At 41.8% G+C, this 21,072-nt stretch overlaps 1 protein-coding gene across 9 annotated transcripts in view; it reads left to right on the top strand.

The window, feature by feature from the left end:
* Positions 1-21,072, top strand: part of TLE4 (TLE family member 4, transcriptional corepressor) — a 155,563-nt gene that overhangs the window by 121,406 nt on the left and 13,085 nt on the right. For all 9 annotated transcript variants that reach the window (XM_030876945.3, XM_030876944.3, XM_030876947.3 and 6 more), the window contains 6 exons: positions 7,304-7,423; positions 8,435-8,488; positions 8,949-9,101; positions 10,326-10,458; positions 10,832-11,025; positions 11,579-11,655. In XM_030876945.3, coding sequence (XP_030732805.1) covers positions 7,304-7,423; positions 8,435-8,488; positions 8,949-9,101; positions 10,326-10,458; positions 10,832-11,025; positions 11,579-11,655 — 731 coding nt within the window. The remainder of the gene's footprint in view (positions 1-7,303; positions 7,424-8,434; positions 8,489-8,948; positions 9,102-10,325; positions 10,459-10,831; positions 11,026-11,578; positions 11,656-21,072) is intronic.

The following is a 21,072-nucleotide window of genomic DNA, read 5'->3' as shown; positions in this document are numbered from 1 at the left end:
TGTAGATACTGCACGAAGGAAAAAAATATGTAGGACTTTTGTGTATTCTAAGTATATTTAACTCATGGAGCCCTACTGGAGGGCAAGGGGTGTATTTCATTCATCTTTGTATTTCATACTTAGTGAGTACTTACCCATAAGTGGACTAGGGTTATGTCGTGTTATCCACATTAGCCAAAGAGGTATAGCTCTTCATGATGCTCCAGACTGTTCTTCACAACACGCACTCTCCTCTAATCCTCACAGCCACCTTCTAAGGAAGTACTCCTGTTGTCTTCGGTACCCACTGGAGAAATGGAAGCTTGGAGGGGTTCATTAACTTGTCCAAGGTCACACAGCAGATGGTACAGACTGGTCTCGAACCCATAGCTCTTTGACTCGGGTACCCATAGCATGACCATTGTAGATACTTCCTCTCTCTTTAATCATTCCTCTGGTTTGATAGAATTTTGATTACTATCTGCAAAAGAAATTTATCTTGAACTGAGTTTTTCTTACCCAGAGAGAAGCAGTAAGACAAAGACGACAACAGACCATTTTAAAGAACATGTTGTTCACAAAATGTTATAGAAGGTGAAACATTTATTAAGAACAGACTCATTACTTTATATGGAGATTATATTAAATATTGTTTTATCAAGGGCAGGTCTTCAGAAAGTCCCAGTCATTTTTGAAGGTGAATTTTGATTTATGTTAATTTGAAAAAAGCAAGTTCTGTGAGGATTATATACAGATTGTGTTTTTAATGACTTCCTTAATCAAGCAGGTTATTTAAAAAAAAAAAAAAAGTCTTACTGTAATGAGCAGTAAACTGACAACCAGTGACTGGCTCAGAGCCCTACCGTATTCAGGCTTTTCACCACCAGCATGCTATAAATTTTAAGCTAATTTACATAAATTTGCATGTTTTATGAGTCAGTATGTAAGATGTGTGCATTTTGACCAAATAATTTTCATTTTAAAGTTTTTATACTTAATTTTCCCCAATTGAGGATTATTTTCTCCATCTCTCCTGGTTATTTCCTTATAAATGAGATAATAAATGTTAAAATGCTTTATTATAAAAAGAGCTCTGTGAACAGGAATGTAAACATTTTATGTAATGCTATACAATAAAACCTTAATCAGAAATGCTCTGGGATATGGTATGTTTAGTTTCGTATAGAAGTTTATTCACAATATTACCTTTCCTTCAGAATGTTGAAAGTGTTTTACAACCGTGAAATGCCCTGAGGACTAATGGCTGTCATTGAGTCCGGGTGACTCAGGCTGCCAGGGCTCCTCCTGAAGGCCCTCTGCTTGGAAGGAGGAGTGGGCTGGGTCCCTGGCTGATCTCCAGCAGTACCTTGTCCTTTCTGTATTCAAGAAAATCACCAATATCCATTTCTCTTCTAGATATCACTCTTTTGCAGAGGAAATGATGATTGAGGACTTTGATTATGGCATCAATAAAAGAGTCTACAGGGCTCTTGGGCCTGCCTTTGCTGTCTTCCCTGCCCCAACTGCCATAAACAAACTCCCCCTGAATTGTCCCTGACCCAGACTAATTCCTGTACTGAAAGAACTACAGTTAAGAGTAGCAGTATATTCATCTTCTAAAGTGGGCTGGTTTTGAGAGTGAAGAGACCTGGACACCAGGTGTGAAGTGGGGACAATCCGGAACTTGCAGTCGCCCTGGCCACATTTTCGTGGTGCCCTCTGCCCTGTCATTATCCTCTTTATCTGTTTGAAAATGGATTTACCCTTTGGTGCCAGGTAGATGGGGTGTCTGAAGGCCGCAGCTGATGAGCAATGAGTTTTAGAGTTCTTGATCGTGGTTGTCCACTCGACCTTTAGAGCGTATTCTTGCCGGTTGGGATCTTGTAAGTGGGCAGGGACATCTGAGCACTGCACCTGTGCCAGTGGAAAGCAGAGTTAGTTTGATGTGCATTTGAAATCAAGTTAGAAAGTCCAACGTGGAGGTGGTATATATAGTCTTGCCTGCAGTATTGAACCAAAACCTTACTGTAATTGTTGAAAGGAGATGTGTTTTGGTAATAGCAGCCCATTGGAACCATTATTATGGATTATCTGCATATCTATGCTGAGGGGCAGTGCTACCCAAACACCTAGAATAGTCCTTATGTGAGGCTTAAAATAGAAGGTCCACACTAGCTGCGTAAGTAAATAGTGTGCAGCACACAGTCACAGTGCTGAGTTGCTATTGCTGCGGCTCAGTTATTTGCCCAGGGCTGTGCCTTACACTTTATGTGGCTTCTTTCACTTAGCCCTCAGAGCAGCCTGGTTGACGGAGTGGGTGGGGTGTTGTTGACTCCAGACTCCACACTGATTGAGACTGAGCAACATCCTCAAGGCTACAGGGATATTAAGTGGAAGATTTTTAGCCCAGGCAGTCTGGACTCCAGAGAGGTGCTCTTGCCTGCTGGTAAAGTCTGTGCTACCTGTTATTATAATTAGCTGATTGTAACAGCACTGCCTCTTTGGGGGCGGGAGAATGCTTTATGGAGCCCTTTCTCATACCTGGTCATCTTTGATCTTGAGGTGGCAGAGGAGTCACAGCAAAGGGGACGGTGGGGTCACCCGTTTAGATTGCTGGAGGGCTTTGGGTATGACATCAGTAAAGGGTTTTACAGGGCTTTAAGCCTGCCTTCTCCATCCTCCCCACCTCCACCACCATAAACAAACTCCTCCCCCCCCCCCCCCCAGTGTCCCTGACCCGAACCAATTCCTGTACTGAATGAATTACTGTCAGAGTAGCAGTTTTGCAGCTGACTTGATCAGTAGCCTTAGTAAAGTCCAGGTTGGATTTCAAACTAGGATCTAGAGTTTTTCTCATTTTGAGATAACATGATTTATAATGTTAGGAATTAACTGACTTTAAAGCTTATCTTTTATTACCAAAGCAATTAGGATTTCCATATAAGATTCATAAATATATACTATTTCTTTCTTGTTTTCGCTCTGTTTCCCTATCCTCTCTTTTATTAGACATCTACCTTGTTTTTTCAATATCCCAATATGTGTTTATTTTTTAAAAATACAGAACTTTTTGTTTTTTAATTCTAGGTTATTACTTTATTTGGGAGAGGTTTTTACTAACAATTCACATTTAAGGTATTTTGCCCTTTCCACATCGGCCACCACTTTCTGATTGTGACTCTTCGTTCATAACAAATTTGCTAGTATATTTTACATGATCAAAGTGTAATGAGAAAGATTTATGTTTAATGTTTCTAAGTTTGTAGATTTCTAAGGAGTAATAAGGCAGCTCCAGTAAGTCTCTTATGTAATAAGTTAGGGAAATATCTAACCTAGCTAAGCTTTTAAAATAACAATAGAGAAGTAAAAATAAGCTTTTCTTGTAAAAGTGTGACTTTGTCTTTATCAGTATTTAATTCCTGCTGTTTACATGTCTAGCAACGATCCAAATGACCTTCCAGTGGCAGAATGGTGAACTTGTAAGATTCATGATGAGAGTCCGTGCCAAGTCCAATTTGATTCTAGAGCAATTATGTTATTAGAACATTGCTGATTGCCCCAGTGCCTATTGTGCAGCTTAACCTTTAAATGCTAGTGATAATTAACTACTTGATCATTCTACCAGGAAACTCCAACGTGCAGCTCTGTTCTGCAGTAAAATTCACAAATAAAATACTGTCCACGGTGCCTGAAACAGCCAGCTTAAAAAGAAAAAGCTCTTTGTACATGTGTGCCAGTTAATAAGCATTACCATTCAGTATTCAGTTTTAAGGAAGTATTTTGTCATCGTTTAAAAATCAGTTTTCCTGACTTCGTCCCAGCTTACCCTTCCCCCTTGACATATACACACTACCAAATGTAAAATAGATAGCTAGTGGGAAGCAGCTGCATAGCAGCACAGGGAGACCAGCTCGGTGCTTTGTGACCACCTAGAGGGGTGGGGGAGGGAGATGCAAGAGGGAGGGGATATGGGGATGTATGTATATGTATAGCTCATTCACTTTGTTATACAGCAGAAACTAGCACACCATTGTAAAGCAATTATACTCCAATAAAGATGTTTAAAAATAATCAGTTTTCCTTTTAGACAGAGTGAAAATAACGTTAAGTGTGTAGTATCAGTAATCATACACATGTACACGCAGTTTTTCTTCTTTTTGTAAAATATCACAGCAGTAAGATGAAGGCATGTGGAAGGAGGTAGAGGATTAAGGTGAAGAAGGGGGCAGAGCTGCCAAGTTGCCAGATCCCAGGAATGCCACGCCTCAGGTCCTACCCTGGTTGAACGGTTTCCTGTGGATTTGTTTGGCCAAGAGGCCCTCTGAAAAGGAATGTATCACATGAATCTTGGATTGAGGAGTGCCCGAGGGGTTGTTCAGTCATTTAAGTTTGAAAAAAATTCTTGGCAGTTCTGTGCCACTCACTGTGCTGGGTGGGTGCCCCCGCCCCCAGGAACCCACAGCCTGGAGTGGGAAGCACCTTGTAAACACACAGCTATCAGTTGATTGGGAGCGCTCACTCATTGGGTGAACAAAATGTTAAGGGAACAAAGAGTGATTAATTCTGCCTGACAGTGTCAGAGAGCTTTGAACAGTGACGTTTAGAGCTGGTTCTTAAGAATGGTGAGGGAGGATTTCAAAAGGAAGATACTGAGGGAAAGGGCATTCTTGAAAGCCAGGAAGAAAGGCTGCCAATGCAATGAAAATAGATGGCGCCAGGGAGCAACAAGCCCAGAGCTCTGAGACGAGGCCCAGGCCCTGGATTGGGGCAGCGAGTGAAGGGCTTTGGAAAACAGCTATACTCAGAAGTTTGGTCTTTTTTTCCTATGGACGATGGGACACCATTTGTCATTTTTAAGGAAGGGTGAGAATCTCTGTCTGGGAAATGAATCCCAGAAATGTGGAGGATAGACTGGAGAGGGGAGAAACTAGATACAGGCTCTGGCATTAAATATGTTGGGTAGTAACTCACAGATGGTGTTTGTGTGCATGATCTCAAAGAGGTAATGGTTGTAAAAACCTGATCACATTGGGTCATGGTAGGAAAGCAAAGCAGAAGCATTGACTCAAGTCTTATGGCTTGGGAATGAGGATTGGAACTCAGCGGACATATATGAAAGTCAAGAAGCCATCAATGCACTTTTAAGATTGTTTGGCTTCTAGTGCTTTGCTTCAGTCTTCAGCCTTAATGAATAACGCCTGCCATCTTTCCTGCCACCAAACATAAGAGTGTATGTTTCAGTAGGGATAGTTAGAGGGCTTGGGGCCTACATTAAAGGGACTGATACAGGAGGGAAGCGTTTGGGGTTTTCCAGCCTCGCTCAGTGGGAACTCAGCTGATCCTTCTCAGTCTTCCTCCTCCTCCAAACTCCCTCCCTGCACCCCTCCCTGCCTTGGAGCTAGTGAAGGAGTTGCCATCACCACGGCTGACCACTAGGGGGTGATCTTTTGGTAGCTATACCGACACAGGGGTGGAAAAAAGACTTAATTATTGCTAACAGACTAATAAGGTAAAGAAAAAAAGTACAAGGAGTAAATTTTTTTTTTTTTCTCGGAACGCGGGCCTCTCACTGTTGTGGCCTCTCCCCTCCTGTTGCGGAGCACAGGCTCTGGACGCGCAGGCTCAGCGGCCTAGCTGCTCCGCGGCATGTGGGATCTTCCCGGACCGGGGCACAAACCCGTGTCCCCTGCATCGGCAGGCGGACTCTCACCCACTGCGTCACCAGGGAAGCCCCAAGGAGTAAATTTTATATAAGACGAGTAAAGTTCTAAATGAGGAAAAGCTTTACTGAACAGTTGTCTGGATTAATTTGGGTGCCAGGCAGAGATTCTGGTGGTGACGCTTCGTTCTTCCTAGAACTTTTCCCCGTCTCTCCAAGTTTCCTTGCCTCTGCCCCCCAAGGTCAGCCCTTTCCCACCCCACCTGGGTTACTCTAGTACTCGGGAGTGCTGCCCCGGAGCCCCCCTGAGGGACTTGGCTCTTCAGGCCTTCAGTTCACCCTCAACAGGTCAGCCCTGCACCCTCTCCGTATACCTCCCCTGTAGTTTAGAGCTTCTCCTTGGTCTGCGAGGGACTGAGTCACGAGCCAATCCTTGAAGTTAGTGACAGTTTTCATCAGTGCTCTCTTCATCTATGGTTTTAAGCTGTCCTGTCATCTCAGTGTGCCCAGTAACCACCTGACCTCGATGGCAGACTCATTCTCTGTGCTTCAGAGAATTTCTCTGTCACTGCTGTTTGTTTTCTGTGTGTGGTACTCCTCCAGCTGAGAGCTCTTTGGAAGAGCAGAGATGACAGACATGGCCTGAGCCCAAACAGATCACCCCCAACTGTGATTCCAAGAGGGGGGGACCATCTTTCTATTCCCTGGTCCTAATGGGGTTCCTGGATTTCCAGAGGTTAAAGAAAAGAGCAGATCATGGAAACTCTAGGAGTCAGAAAAATAATAAAGTGCATTTTTGTAGGTGTGGTTTTGTTGTTGTCGTGTTGTTGTTGTTTTACCTGCCACTCTGCATCTCCCAGGCCCTTAAGTTGCGGGACTACAGCAAAATTCTGTAAGTATGACCTTTGTGTCACCATATTTGGGTGCTTAAATCCCCAAGGAGTACCCCTCTTTTTTCACTGAAGAATTAGTAATTATCTCTCAAGGTGGACTCTAATTTATTCAGTTTCTCTATAGAGGCTTGAAATACTGGCTTCTCATCAGCTGGCAAGTTAAGGGTGGGCGGGGGGCTGCCTTTTCCTTCTCCTCTTTCTCTTGTATCTGCTTCCTCTCTCGATAAAATATAAACTTCTCCTTTAGACCAAACTCCCTTTGCCTTTTGCGTTTAACCTATTCCCTGCCTCCTCTTTTTATTCCTCTGCTCCCTCTGTCCCATCTCTACTTCTTCTGTCTTATTCTTTCCTTTTTCCCCTTTTCTTTTTTCTCTATACCTTTGTTCTCATCTTCCTTTCACCTCCTCCCCTCTCTCCTGTCTCCTCTTAACAGCTCTGTGAGTGTGTACTAAAGAATGAAAAGGAAATAAAGTCTCAAGTGATTAAAAAAATGACATTGTTGGGCTTTACTGGTGGCGCAGTGGTTGAGAGTCTGCCTGCCGATGCAGGGGACACGGGTTCGTGCCCCGGTCCGGGAAGATCCCACATGCTGCGGAGCGAGCGGCTGGGCCCGTGAGCCATGGCCGCTGAGCCTGCGCGTCCGGAGCCTGTGCTCCGCAACGGGAGAGGCCACAACAGTGAGAGGCCCGCATACCGCAAAAAAAAAAGAAAAAAAAATGACATTGTTGAATGGCTGGTCATCTCTCAATCCCACTTACCTTTCTAATTCCAGAGCTCTTCGGTATCCCCGTCAGCCAGTTTTCGAGGTGCTGAGAAGCACAGAAACTCCACAGACTACTCCTCTGATAGCAAAAAGCAGAAAACTGAAGAAAAGGAGATCGCAGCTCGTTATGTAGGTTCACTCACCTTTGCTTTGGGGGAGGCAGTTTACCTTGCTTTTTAATCAGCAGCCTTTTTACCCTCTTACTATTACCAACCAAAACTAGAACACAAGATAACGACATCCTAGGAGAGAAAAATAATTATTGCAGTTCTAGCTGTGTCTCAAGTGGCTGGCTGAAGGTCTGTGTTTGCAAGTGAGTGCACATGTGTCTGTGAGCCGCAGAACAGTCCATTATCCTGCAACCGATAGAAGACTTGTGTTCCATATTATTTCTATTAGATGTATTTGCTTCCCTCCATAAATTTCAAGGTGGTCGAATTTTCTGTGGCCAGCTAGAAATGTTAAGGAGAAAGGTAAAATCACAGACAACCTGTTAAAATGTCTAGATGACCTCCTGCGCTGAGGAATGTAGCACGTTTTGTGGAATATAACTTGCAGAAACATCCAGATGTGTCCCTGGCATGAGTTGAAGCTCATTTTCCTTTGGTGGCTGGTTCTTCAGATCACACAGTGAAGGGAGCAAGTGGGATGGGACTCACTGGTGTGGAGGCAGGTTGACTCCACCCCACTTCCTCTGGTAGTGCCCTGCAAGACTGCAGGCCTACGAAAGAAGCTGACAACTTGAAATTTCATGTGAAACCTCCCAATTTAAAAATTGTGGCTCTTTATCCGGTCTTTGAAAGACACTGACAGAACAAATCCCACCCTTCTGTAGGCTGGATTACGTAGCGTGGGCCTGCCAGTTGGCACCTGATACTAGAGTAATAAGCCATAAACTTCAATTTTTTAAACTACAATGGAATCATCCTGTCTCCTATTACCTACCTCATAACATCGTCATGAAGATTAAAGAACACAGTTCACTGTAGAGTGTTTAGCACTGTTTGGTGCAGTTCGTTTTTATAAAATGTGAGGAGTTAATGACTCTGGACTTACCCAGGGTAAATCTGGCTGCCTTTTTTGTTTGTTTTTCTTTTTTTGGCTGGGGGAGGAGATAATGCTTCTCAATTGTCAATGCAGGACAGCGATGGTGAGAAGAGTGATGACAACTTGGTGGTTGACGTTTCCAATGAGGTATGTTTGTGGCTTATTTGACTTCCTGCTCTTAACCAGTTATAACAATGATTAGTGTCCCAACAACTGGTATCCACAGTGTTTCCTTAATTTCTGAAGGGGCCCACGTTTTATTTACCTGAAAACTTTATATTACTGATCCTTTTTTATTGCTCCTCTACTCTGTGGAGTGCAAATGTGTTGTTACCACATGAATGCACACACCTTGGCAAGTGACCTGCAAATTTGTAGAGTTTTGATTTTTGTTTCTGTTTTAAATAAGTACTATAAATTTTGTAGTATTTTCATTGACCTCTATACTGAATATTTTCTTCAGCAATTTGATGAATCTTATGATCTACTCCAGAACATTTTTTGCTTCTAAGCTGTTGAAGACTTTTGGCTAGAAACGTCCACACCAAGTGCTCTGGCACTGTGTTCGCGCTGTGCTGCATTTGATACCCTTGATGTTCCTTTGTAGGATCCATCCTCACCTCGAGGGAGCCCTGCACATTCCCCAAGAGAGAATGGTCTGGACAAGACACGCCTTCTCAAGAAAGATGCCCCCATCAGTCCAGCCTCGATCGCATCCTCCAGCAGTACTCCTTCCTCCAAATCCAAAGAACTTAGCCTTGTAAGCAGTTCCTCACCATCTTTCTTAGCGTTGCCCGTTTCCAGATGGTTCGGTTAAATTATTTTTAAAATTTCGTATTTTCTACATTTTTCCATAGGACTTTTACCACCAAGCATATGTGTATGTTCAGTATTCAAGCTGAATTGACAAAAGTACTTTTGGAACAGAGCAGGTTCACTGACTTTGTTGGTGATGGATGTTTGGTTTGTGAGTCTTTTTGCAAGGATAGGGGAGGGACATGAGGAAATTGAGTGAAACGGGTCTCAGCGAAGATGAAGAAATATATACTGGGGTTACAGAGATGGTTTTGTCACCTGTGGTTTATGGTAAATTTAGTTTTTAGCTTGGATGTGATTTTGTTGCTAGCTTTGTTGGAATTACCAAGCTATATATGATTGCAATAATTTTCCCTTCCTGTCTAATAATCTGTCATTTATAAAAGTCTACCTTGACTCACACCACAAATCAGAAATGCACAAATAAAACTGCTTGCAAGTCAGGGTAATCTCCCCATACCCCCTTCCTCTGTGGCTGTGTAGTTAATTGCATTTTTATGTAGTGTGCCTTCCTTTTTCCTCACCAGTTGTGTCCCTGTAACATAGCATTAAAAAAAAAAAAAAAAAAGACGAATTCCGTTTTCAAATAACCTTTTGAATTCACAGCTGAGGGAAAGAAAATTCCTCAGTTTGTCTGCAGTTTTGGAGAATGTGTCTGGCACAGGGCTGGATAAAGTTTTTTTCTGTTGTTTTCTCTTGGCCTTCCGGCCTTGTAATGGCAGCTCGTCTGTGCTGATCTCTTGTGATGATTCAGGCTTGGATCTTTTTTAATGGGACCTGTTAACCAGGGGAGCCTCTTGTGGCACAAACAATCCATCAGGAACCCAACTCAAACCACTCAGTATTAAAGCAACCAGCAAGTGGCCAGTCACATCGGGACGCCATGATTTGTCAGCGTCTGTCCAACTCAGACCGGTTTCCTGGAAATGGTCTGCTCTGCCCCAAGTTCAGCTTTGATTTATGTCCTCTTGAACGTTGGTTTTGTGGTCTCAGGAAACACTTTCTGTTTCTTTGATAGCTCTTCTTAACTAATGAAAAGAGAGGCCCATGCTAAAGAATCTTCTCCATTTCTTTGTCCTTTTCTTTTACTCTACCTTTTCAAATGTTTACCGTAATGGTTAAAATTGTGCTCTAACTAGCGTGTATATTCCATTGCATCTCTTGTTAGAATGAAAAATCTACCACTCCTGTGTCGAAGTCCAATACCCCTACTCCACGAAGCGATGCACCCACCCCAGGCAGTAATTCCACTCCCGGATTGAGGCCTGTCCCCGGAAAACCGCCAGGAGTCGACCCCTTGGGTTAGTGAGAAAAAAAGCTTCTCTACATATTTATGCTTCCTGTTTTTAAAGAAATCAAAGCAATTTAAAGAGTGTAATACATTAAGAGTACTAACGACCAGCGTTGACTGGCTGTAAGTTCTGTGATCCAAATCAAGCGCCTGGCACTTGCCATGTCTGACACATAGTAGGTGTTCAGTAAAATAAGGGGAAGACATGAACCCTGATGAAGGCTTGAATGACCCCTGAGAATATTAAAATACGCTTATTCGAACTATAGATCCTACTTTTTAACATACGTAAGAACGTGTTGCTCCTGACATTCATTAATACTTCATGATTGTCTCACGTGTGTATCATTGGTTTTTCTCCTTCCTTCCATTTGGGTCTGTAGCCTCGAGCCTAAGGACCCCAATGGCAGTACCTTGTCCATATCCGACCCCCTTTGGGATCGTGCCGCACGCTGGGATGAATGGGGAGCTGACCAGCCCCGGAGCTGCCTACGCGGGGCTGCACAACATCTCCCCGCAGATGAGCGCCGCCGCGGCCGCTGCAGCCGCAGCCGCGGCCTACGGGAGATCGCCAGTGGTATGTTGGTGCGCTTTTACAGCATAAAAGTGTTCCAGAGCGCAGAGGGTTGCCACACGTATTTTTATTTTTTAAGGAAGTTTATGAAATTTGAGGGATTTATAGAGGGACCTGTGTGTATTTATAAATTAAACTGCATGTAATCGTATTGTGAGATTCATTTTCTTTTGTAAGGTGAGGGAATTATTTTGTTTTATGTTCCTTTTTTATTTTTTTTTTTTTTATTTTTTTTTTTTTTATGTTCCTTTTTTAAAAGAAATTTTTAAACCTACAGAAGTAGAGTAAATAATATAGTAAATATAGTGAAGCCTTCACTTCCATCATGAGCTTCAGTAATAATACTGTTTTTTTCATGTTTGTTCCACCCCCCAAGTATGTTACCATGAAATCATGAACCATCCTATCATTTCATCAATCAGTACTTGTGTATTTATCTCTGAAATCACATTTTTAAAGCATCTATTCTCCTAGGATTTGGAAAGACACTGAGTAGGATGAAATGAGTTGATGTAACCATGTTTGTTTTTGTTGTCTTGCTTGGGAAAAATTTTAGGTTGGATTTGACCCACACCATCACATGCGTGTGCCAGCAATACCTCCAAACCTGACAGGCATTCCAGGAGGAAAACCGTGAGTACCCGCCTCTGTGCTCTGTGCTCACTGTGTGTCTGGGCCCTCGCTGGCCCTTTGGACTCTGAGCACTGCTAGACAGTGTTGGCAAGTTCCTGCGGCTTGTGGGGTGGTTCTGTTTTTGTTTTTTGCAAAGTATTTTCCATTTTCTCTTAGGACAAGGGAAGAGGTAATGAGGTGGGGTTTTGTATTTTCAATTTAAAATCTCAAGCTTCTAATATGGAAATGCAAATTGCTGAGGCATCTCCAGCAGTCAGGTCTTCTCTACATCTGTTACTGATTGCAAGACAATTCTTTTTGTTGCCTTGGAAAGAAGAAGTCGTCTTATGTGCAAACCTAGATGCTCAAAATTTGAGCATGTTAGGAAAAGACATGCCAAACTTCAAAGGCTGAAAGGAAAGAAGTGTGGTCTTTTGTGTTTCTGGAAAATGTGGCTTGCTCAGTTGGCTTCTTGTCCTGTAAGCTGGGTATTTGGAGCCTCTGTTTTCATGACCCCCTAGAGCTATGAAGGCAAGACAGACGCATCAGTTGTTCCAGACTCTTCTTGTACGTTCTAACCTCTCCCCATATGTCATTCTTCATCATTCATTTTAATCGCGTGCACTTTATTACTACCTGTGCACAGTTCTCTGGGCTCTTTGGCTTCATCTTCACAATTGGTGCTCATAATTTATGCTTGTTCAGTGAATGAATGAACACATGTGCCGATCTCTCCCTTCACTGACCTCCCATTGCTTATTTATTTACTGCTATACACTCAGGCACTTAGTTGTCACCCTGTTGTTTCCTGTGTGTCTTCTTTGTTCCCCATGTTGCTGGCTCCACAGTGTTAAACATGCCTGACCTTGACCCTTCCTTCACTTTCCACCTGATAGATCATGTTCTTGGCCCTTCCTTCTGTAACTTCTCTGCACACTCTACCCTAAACTTCCATGTTACATCAAACACAGTGTGGTCTCAGTAAGTATTTGACTGATTAATAAGGGAGGCAAGGCAAATTAGACTTTGAGTTCCTTGAGAGTTGAATGTATAAATATCAATTACCGTAAAATTCTGCGTACTTGTGTGTGTTCTGCAAATAGTTGTTGACTGACAAGTCTTGTTGACCAAGAATCCTGGTGTACTTGAAGGTAAAAGTTAGGTCTGTTTCAAGCAGTGACTAAATAATAAGGCCATAGGATTAATCAAATAAACTGAATACCTACAAGTACCATATGAACCTGTGGGGATGGAGAGGTTCCTTGAGGGAAGTGATATCATCCCGTTTTCAGGTACTGTAGAGTTACCACTTAGTTAACCGGCAGTTGCACCCAGAACTATAGTGTAACCACTACCAAATGAGGTGGTGCTTCTCATCTCTGCTGCTGCCTAGAGGCCCCGAGGGGTGAAAGTGTGTTAGGTATATCTAAAGAAGCAGTAACAGTCTCAGTGTGGGGATTTGGGCCAGTTGAACCACTGTAAAATCCCAGCTGGTCTGATTCAAGAGGCACTTCTGAGCCTTGAGCTGGGCTCCCTTCCTTGCCCCCGTCTTGACACATAGCATTATAAAATTGTTGAGATCCTTTTGGGAGGAACATTGGTGGGTTTCAGGATGGCTGAGAATTTTTGAATTTTTTTATACAGCAGGTTCTTATTAGTCATCCATTTTATACACATCAGTGTATACATGTCAATCCCAATCTCCCAATTCATCCCACCACCACCACCACCCACCACCACTTTCCCCACTTGGTGTCCATACATTTGTTCTCTACATCTGTGTCTCTATTTCTGCCCTGCACACCGGTTCATCTGTACCATTTTTCTAGGTTCCACATGTATGCGTTAATATATGATATTTGTTTTTCACTTTCTGACTTACTTCACTCTGCATGACAGTCTCTAGATCCATCCACATCTCTGCAAATTACCCATTTTCGTTCCTTTTTATGGCCGAGTAATATTCCATTGTGTATATGTACCACATTTTCTTTATCCATTCGTCTGTTGATGGGCATTTAGCTTGCTTCCATGACCTGGCTATTGTAAATAGAGCTGCAGTGAACATTCTGGTACATGACTCTTTGAATTATGGTTTTCTCTCAGTATAAGCCCAGTAGTGGGATTGCTGGGTCGTATGGTAGTTCTATTTTTAGTTTTTTAAGGAACCTCCATACTGTTCTGTATAGTGGCTGTTATCAATTTACATTCCCACCCACTGGGAAAGAGGGTTCCCTTTTCTCTACACCCTCTCCAGCATTTGTTGTTTGTAGATTTTGTGATGATGCCCATTCTAACTGGTGTGAGGTGATACCTCATTGTAGTTTTGATTTGCATTTCTCTAATAATTAGTGATGTTGAGCAGCTTTTCATGTGCTTCTTGGCCATCTGTATGTCTTCTTTGGAGAAATGTCTATTTAGGTCTTCTGCCCATTTTTGGATTGGGTTGTTTGTTTTTTTAATATTGAGCTGCATGAGCTGTTTATATATTTTGGAGATTAATCCTTTGTCCGTTGATTCATTTGCAAATATTTCCTCCCATTCTGAGGGTTGTCTTTTCGTCTTGTTTATGGTTTCCTTTGCTCTGCAAATGTTTTTAAGTTTCATTAGGTCCCATTTGTTTTGTTTTTATTTCCATTACTCTAGGAGGTGGATGAAAAAAGATCTTGCTGTGATGTATGTCAAAGCGTGTTCTTCCTATGTTTTCCTCTAAGAGTTTTATAGTGACCGGTCTTACATTTAGGTCTTTAATCCATTTTGAGTTTATTTTTGTGTATGGTGTTAGGGAGTGTTGTAATTTCATTCTTTTACATGTAGCTGTCCAGTTTTCCCAGCACCACTTATTGAAGAGGCTGTCTTTTCTCCATTGTATATCCTTGCCTGCTTTTTCAAAAATAAGGTGACCATATGTGCATGGGTTTATCTCTGGGCTTTCTATCCTGTTCTGTTGATCTATATTTCTGGTTTTGTGCCAGTACCATATTGTCTTCATTACTGTAGCTTTGTAGTACAGTCTGAAGTCGGGGAGTCGGATTTCTCCAGCTACGTTTTTTTCCCTCAAGACTGCTCTGGCTATTCAGGGTCTTTTGTGTCTCCATACAATTTTAAGCTTTTTTTTGGTTCTAGTTCTGTAAAAAAAAAAAATGCCATTGGTAATTTGATAGGGATTGCATTGAGTATGTAGATTGCTTTGCGTAGTATAGTCATTTTCACAATATTGATCCTTCCAGTCCAGGAACAGGTATATCTCTCCATCTGTTGGTATCATCTTTAATTTCTTTCATCAGTGTCTTACAGTTTTCTGCATACAGGTCTTTGTCTCCCTAGGTAGGTTTATTCCTAGGTATTTTATTCTTTTTGTTGCAGTGGTAAATGGGAGTGTTTCCATAATTTCTGTTTCAGATTTTTCATCATTAGTGTATAGGAATGCAAGAGATTTCTGTGCATTAATTTTGTATCCTGCCACTTTACCAAATTCATTGATTAGCTCTAGTAGTTTTCTGGTGGCATCTTTAGGATTCTGTATGTATAGTATCATGTCATCTGCAAACAGTGACTGTTTTACTTCTTTTCCAATTTGTATTCCTTTTATTTCTTTTTCTTCTCTGATTGCCGTGGCTAGGACTTCCAAGACTGTGTTGAATAATAGTGGCGAGAGTGGACATCCTTGTCTTGTTCCAGATCTTAGAGGAAATGCTTTCAGTTTTTCACCATTAAGAATGACGTTTGCTGTGGGTTTGTCGTATGTGGCCTTTATTATGTTGAGGTAGGTTCCCTCTGTGCCCACTTTCTGGACAGTTTTTATCATAAATGGGTGTAGAATTTTGTCAAAAGTTTTTTCTGCATCTACTGAGATGATCATATGATTTTCTTCAATTTATTAATATGGTGTGTCACATTGATTTATTTGCATATATTGAAGAATCCTTGCATCCCTGGGATAAATCCCACTCGATCATGGTATATAATCCTTTTAATGTGTTGTTGGATTCTGTTTGCTAGTATTTTGTTGAGGATTTTTGCATCTATATTCATCAGTGGTATTGGTCTGTAATTTTCTTTTTTTGTAGTATTTTTGCCTGGTTTTGGTATCAGGGTGATGGTGGCCTCGTAGAATGAGTTTGGGAGTGTTCCTTCCTCTGCAGTTTTTTTGGAAGAGTTTGAGAAGGATGGGTGTTAGCTCTTCTCTAAATGTTTGATCGAATTCACCTGTGAAGCGTCTAGTCCTGGACTTTTGTTTGTTGGAAGATTTTCAATCACAGTTTCGATTTCATTACTTGTGATTGGTCTGTTCATATTTTCTATTTCTTCCTGGTTCAGTCTTGGAAGGTTATACCTTTCTAAGAATTTGTCCATTTCTTCCAGGTTGTCCATGTTATTGGTATAGAGTTGCTTGTAATAGTCTCTTAGGATGCTTTGTATTTCTGGGGTTTCTGTTATAACTTCTCCTTTTTTCATTTCTAGTTTTATTGATTTGAGTCCTCTCCCTCTTTTTCCTGATGAGTCTGGCTAATGGTTTATCAATTTTGTTTATCTTCTCAAAGAACCAGCTTTTAGTTTTATTGATCTTTGCTATTGTTTTCTTTGTTTCTATTTCATTTATCTCTGCTCTGATCTTTATGATTTCTTTCCTTCTACTAACTTTGGGTTTTCTTTGTTCTTCTTTCTCTAGTTCCTTTAGGTGTAAGGTTAGATTGTTTATTTCAGATTTTTCTTGTTTCTTGAGGTAGGCTTGTATTCCTATAAACTTCGCTCTTAGAACTGCTTTTGCTGCATCCCATAGGTTTTGGATCATCATGTTTTCATTGTCATTTGTCTCTAGGTTTTTTTGTTTTGTTTTTTTGTTTTGTTTTTTTCGGTACACGGACCTCTTTGTGGCCTCTCCCGTTGCGGAGTACAGGCTCTGGACACTCAGGCTCAGCGGCCATGGCTCACGGGCCCAGCCGCTCCACGGCATGTGGGATCTTCCCGGACCGGGGTACAAACCCGTGTCCCCTGCATCGGCAGGTGGACTCTCAACCACTGCACCACCAGGGAAGCCCTGTCTCTAGGTATTTTTTGATCTCTTCAGTGGTCTCTTGGTCATTTAGTAACGTTTTGTTTAACCTCTGTGTGTTTGTGTTTTTTACGTTTTTTTCCCTTGTAATTGATTTCTAATCTCATAACGTTGTGGTCAGAAAAGATGCTTGATATGATTTCAATTTTCTTAAATTTACTGAGGCTTGATTTGTGACCCAAGATGTGATCTATCCTGGAGAATGTTCCATGCACACTTGAGAAGAAAGTGTAATCTGCTGTTTTTGGCTGGAATGTCCTATAAATATCAATTAAATCTATCTGGTCTATTGTGTCATTTGAAGCTTGTGTTTCCTTATTAATTTTCTGTTTGGATGACCTGTCCATTGGTGTAAGTGAGGTTGTAAGTCCCCCACTATTATTGTGTTACTGTCAATTTCCTCTTTTATAGCCATTAGCAGTTGCCTTATGTATTGAGGTGCTCCTATGTTGGGTGCATATATGTTTATAATTGTTATATCTTCTTCTTGGATTGATCCCTTGATCATTGTGTAGTGTCCTTCCTTGTCTCTTGTAACATTCATTATTTTAAAGTCTATTTTATCTGATATGAATATTGCTACTCCAGCTTTCTTTTGATTTGCATTTGCATGGAATATGTTTTCCCTCCCCTCACTTTCAGTCTGTATGTGTCCCTAGGTTTGAAGTGGGTCTCTTATAGACAGCATATATACGGGTCTTGTTTTTGTATCCATTCAGTGAGCCTGTGTCTTTTGTTTGGAGCATTTAATCCATTCACGATTAAGGTAATTATCGATATGTATGTTCCTATTATCATTTTGTTAATTGTTATGGGTTTGTTTTTGTAGGTCCTTTTCTTCTCTTGTGTTCCCCTCTTAGAGAAATTCCTTTAGCATTTGTTGCAGAACTGGTTTGGTGGTGCCCAATTCTCTTAGCTTTTGCTTGTCTGTAAAGCTTTTGATTTCTATGTGGAATCTGAGTGAGACCCCTGCAGGGTAATCTTGGTTGTAGGTTCTTCCCCTTCATCACTTTAAATATATCATGCCACTCCCTTCTATCCTGTAGAGTTTCTGCTGAGATCAGCTGTTAACCTTATGGGAGTTTGCTTGTATTTTATTTGTTGTTTTTTCCTTGTTGCTTTCAGTAATTTTTCTTTGTCTTTTATTTTTGTCAGTTTGATTACTATGTGTCTCGGCGTGCTTCTCCTTGGGTTTCTCCTGCCTGGGACTATCTGTGTTTCCTGGACTTGGGTGGCTATTTCCTTTCCCATGTTAGGGAAGTTTTTGACTATAATCTCTTCAGATATTTTCTCAGGTCCTTTCTCTCTTCTTCTGGGACCCCTATAATGTGAATGTTGTTACATTTAATGTTGTCCCAGAGATCTCTTAGGCTGTTTTTATTTCTTTGCATTCTTTGTTCTTTATTCTGTTCCACAGCAGTGAATTCCACTATTCTGTCTTCCAGGTCACTTACCATTCTTCTGCTGTTGATTCTTTCTAGTGTATTTTTCATTTCAGTTATTGTATTGTTCATCCCTGTTTGTTTGTTCTTTAATTCTTCTAGGTCTTTGTTAAACGTTTCTTGCATCTTCTCGATCTTTGCCTCCATCGTTCTTCCGAGGTCTTGGATCATCTTCACTGTCATTATTCTGAATTCTTTTTCTGGAAGGTTGCCTATCTCCACTTCATTTAGTTGTTTTTCTGGGGTTTTATCTTGTTCCTTCATCTGGTACATAGCCCTCTGCCTTTTCATCTTGTCTTTCTGTGAATGTGGTCTTTGTTCCACACGCTGCAGGACTGTAGTTCTTCTTGCTTCTGCTGTCTGCCCTCTGGTGGGTGAGGCTATCTAAGAGGCTTGTGCAAGTTTCCTGATGGGAGGGACTGGTGGTAGGCAGAGCTGGCTGTTGCTCTGGTGGGCAGAGCTCAGTAAAACTTTAATCCACTTGTCTGCTGATGGGTGGGGCTGGGTTCCCTCCCTGTTGGTTGTTTTGCCTGAGGCGACCCAACACTGCAGCCTACCCGAGCTCTTTGGTGGGGCTAATGGCGGACTCTGGGAGGGCTCACTCCAAGGATTACTTCCCAGAACTTCTGCTGCTAGTGTCCTTGTCCTCATGGTGAGACACAGCCACACCCCGCCTCTGTAGGAGACCCTCCAACACTAGCAGGTAGGTCTGGTTCAGTCTCCTATGGGGTCACTGCTCCTTCCCCTGGGTCCCGATGAGCACACTACTTTGTGTGTGTCCTCCAAGAGTGGAGTCTCTGTTTCCTCCAGTCCTGCAATCAAATCCCGCTATCTTTCAAAGGCTGATTCTCTAGGAATTCCTCCTCCCATTGCCAGCCTCCCAGGTTGGGAAGCCTGATGTGGGGCTCAGAACCTTCACTCCAGTGGGTGGACTTCTGTGGTATAAGTGTTCTCCAGTTTGTGAGTCACCCACCCAGCAGTTATGGGATTTGATTTTACTGTGATTGTGCTCCTCCTACTGTGTCATTGTGGCTTCTCCTTTGTCTTTGGATGTGGGGTATCATTTTTGGTGAGTTCCAGTGTCTTCCTGTCAATGATAGTTCAGCCGTTAGTGGTGATTTCAGTGCTCTCACAAGAGGGAGTGAGCGCACGTCCTTCTAATCTGCCATCTTGAACCAATCTCCATGGCTGAGAATTTTTGTTCCTGGAGTGACACACGCCAAATGCAATTGGCAAATGACATCAAGAACCCCAAAGAGAGCGCGGTGTGTTCAACAATATGAATCCTGGAGTGTGACAGATGCAAGTTTGGATTCTGACTCTGCCGGTTGACACTGGGAAGGAGGTGACTTTATTAGGAGCTTCAGTTGGCTCATCTTTACAGTAGGGATGGCACCTCCCTGATAAGGAGGGCATGAGGATGCGATGATACGGTATATGTTTGGCACAGTGTTTGCTATGCAGTGGCTCTTGAGTCAACTGCAGCATCATTTCCCCTTGAGCTTTGCCCAGGTTATTACCGTTCTTTCAATTGCTCATGCAGTAGACCATAGTGGGAGGCAGAGATGGCCCAAGGAGATTAGACTGAGTAAATTAGACTCCCTGTTCCTGTCATTGGTGTGTCTTTACCAAGACACCAAGGCCTATAAATTCACACTCATTTATGCATATAGAGAGAAGTACTTTCATTAAAGAGTTTTACAAAGCTATGAAACTTGTACATGTTTTTCAACAGGAAAACTATTTTTTGTGCTAGAACATAAAACATAATAAATCACCCAAAGGCCTCCCTCACCACACACACAAAGTAACTGCCTTTCTCTAGAAAGACAACAGTCGCGCATCTCTGTCCTAATTATTTTTACAGAATAATTGCTAGATATTATCAAAAATTATAATTAAATGCATATTCCAAACTAATTAATAAAATAGCATTTATTTGATAATGCACATTGGGTCCAGTTGCTTATGCTGGTGAATTAGCAAAGGTTCCACTCAATAACTGACTAGAATGACAGCAGAGTTTAATTTCAACATAAGCCAAAAGTGGACTTTCTTCCTCACTTGCTACTTACATGAGACTTTTATAAATAGCGTAAAAGTATTTGATTAAAACCATTGCACTAATTATATTATGGGAAATGACATGTGATTTCAGCCATAACAAAAAATCTCAGATTTATGGGTTTTAGGCTGCTCAGAATTCAGAAATTCTTCTCTGTTGTTGTTTTTATTTGTCTTTATAAAGGAAGATTTTTCAAAATAGGAACAATTCCTGACACACAGCCAACCCTCAAGTATTTGTGGGCTGGCTAACCTGCTAGTGGGTTCACATGCTACGAGAACCCAGTCTTCTGTCCTCCTGCATGAAGTATCAGTACAACAGCCAGACCTTTCATTGTGAATTCAAGGTCTAGTTCTATCTTGTGAGACGTTGGAAACTTGGGCAAGGTGTCGCAAAGCATGGAACTGATGAGTATGGCATTACTGAAGTGGGCCTCTCATAGAGGGAGGTGGAGGTGGGAAGGCCAAGGATCTTCTCAACTATGCTGGGGTTTCATCAAAAGATGATGATCCAGATAAAACAGCAACTTCGATACACGTTTTAAACAGATTTGCAGATGTCTGAATTGTTTGAAGTATAGTTCTGTCAGAAAGTCCAAACTTCCTCTTTTCACCATCTCCCTTGGAGATCACTCTTAGCTTTTAGTAGCTTTGCCTCCCGAGAGGGAATTTCTCTGTCTCCCTGCCCCTATTCCTTCCAGCCCCGTATTTTTAGTTCTTTGTTGGACATCTCAGCTAGACATCTTGAGTGTGTATTACTTGCACTACAAATTCATCATATTCACAAAATGCTTCCCCAGACTAGATGTTCCTCCCAATCGCCTGGTTTTCAGAGTACTCTGTTCCTTGTTCCCTGAGCTCAGAAACTCAGTTATT

This window comes from Globicephala melas, chromosome 6 (assembly GCF_963455315.2).
Source record: "Globicephala melas chromosome 6, mGloMel1.2, whole genome shotgun sequence".
NCBI lineage: Eukaryota > Metazoa > Chordata > Mammalia > Artiodactyla > Delphinidae > Globicephala > Globicephala melas.
Note: the sequence above shows the minus strand (reverse complement) of the source record. Positions and strands in the feature narration are given on the sequence as shown.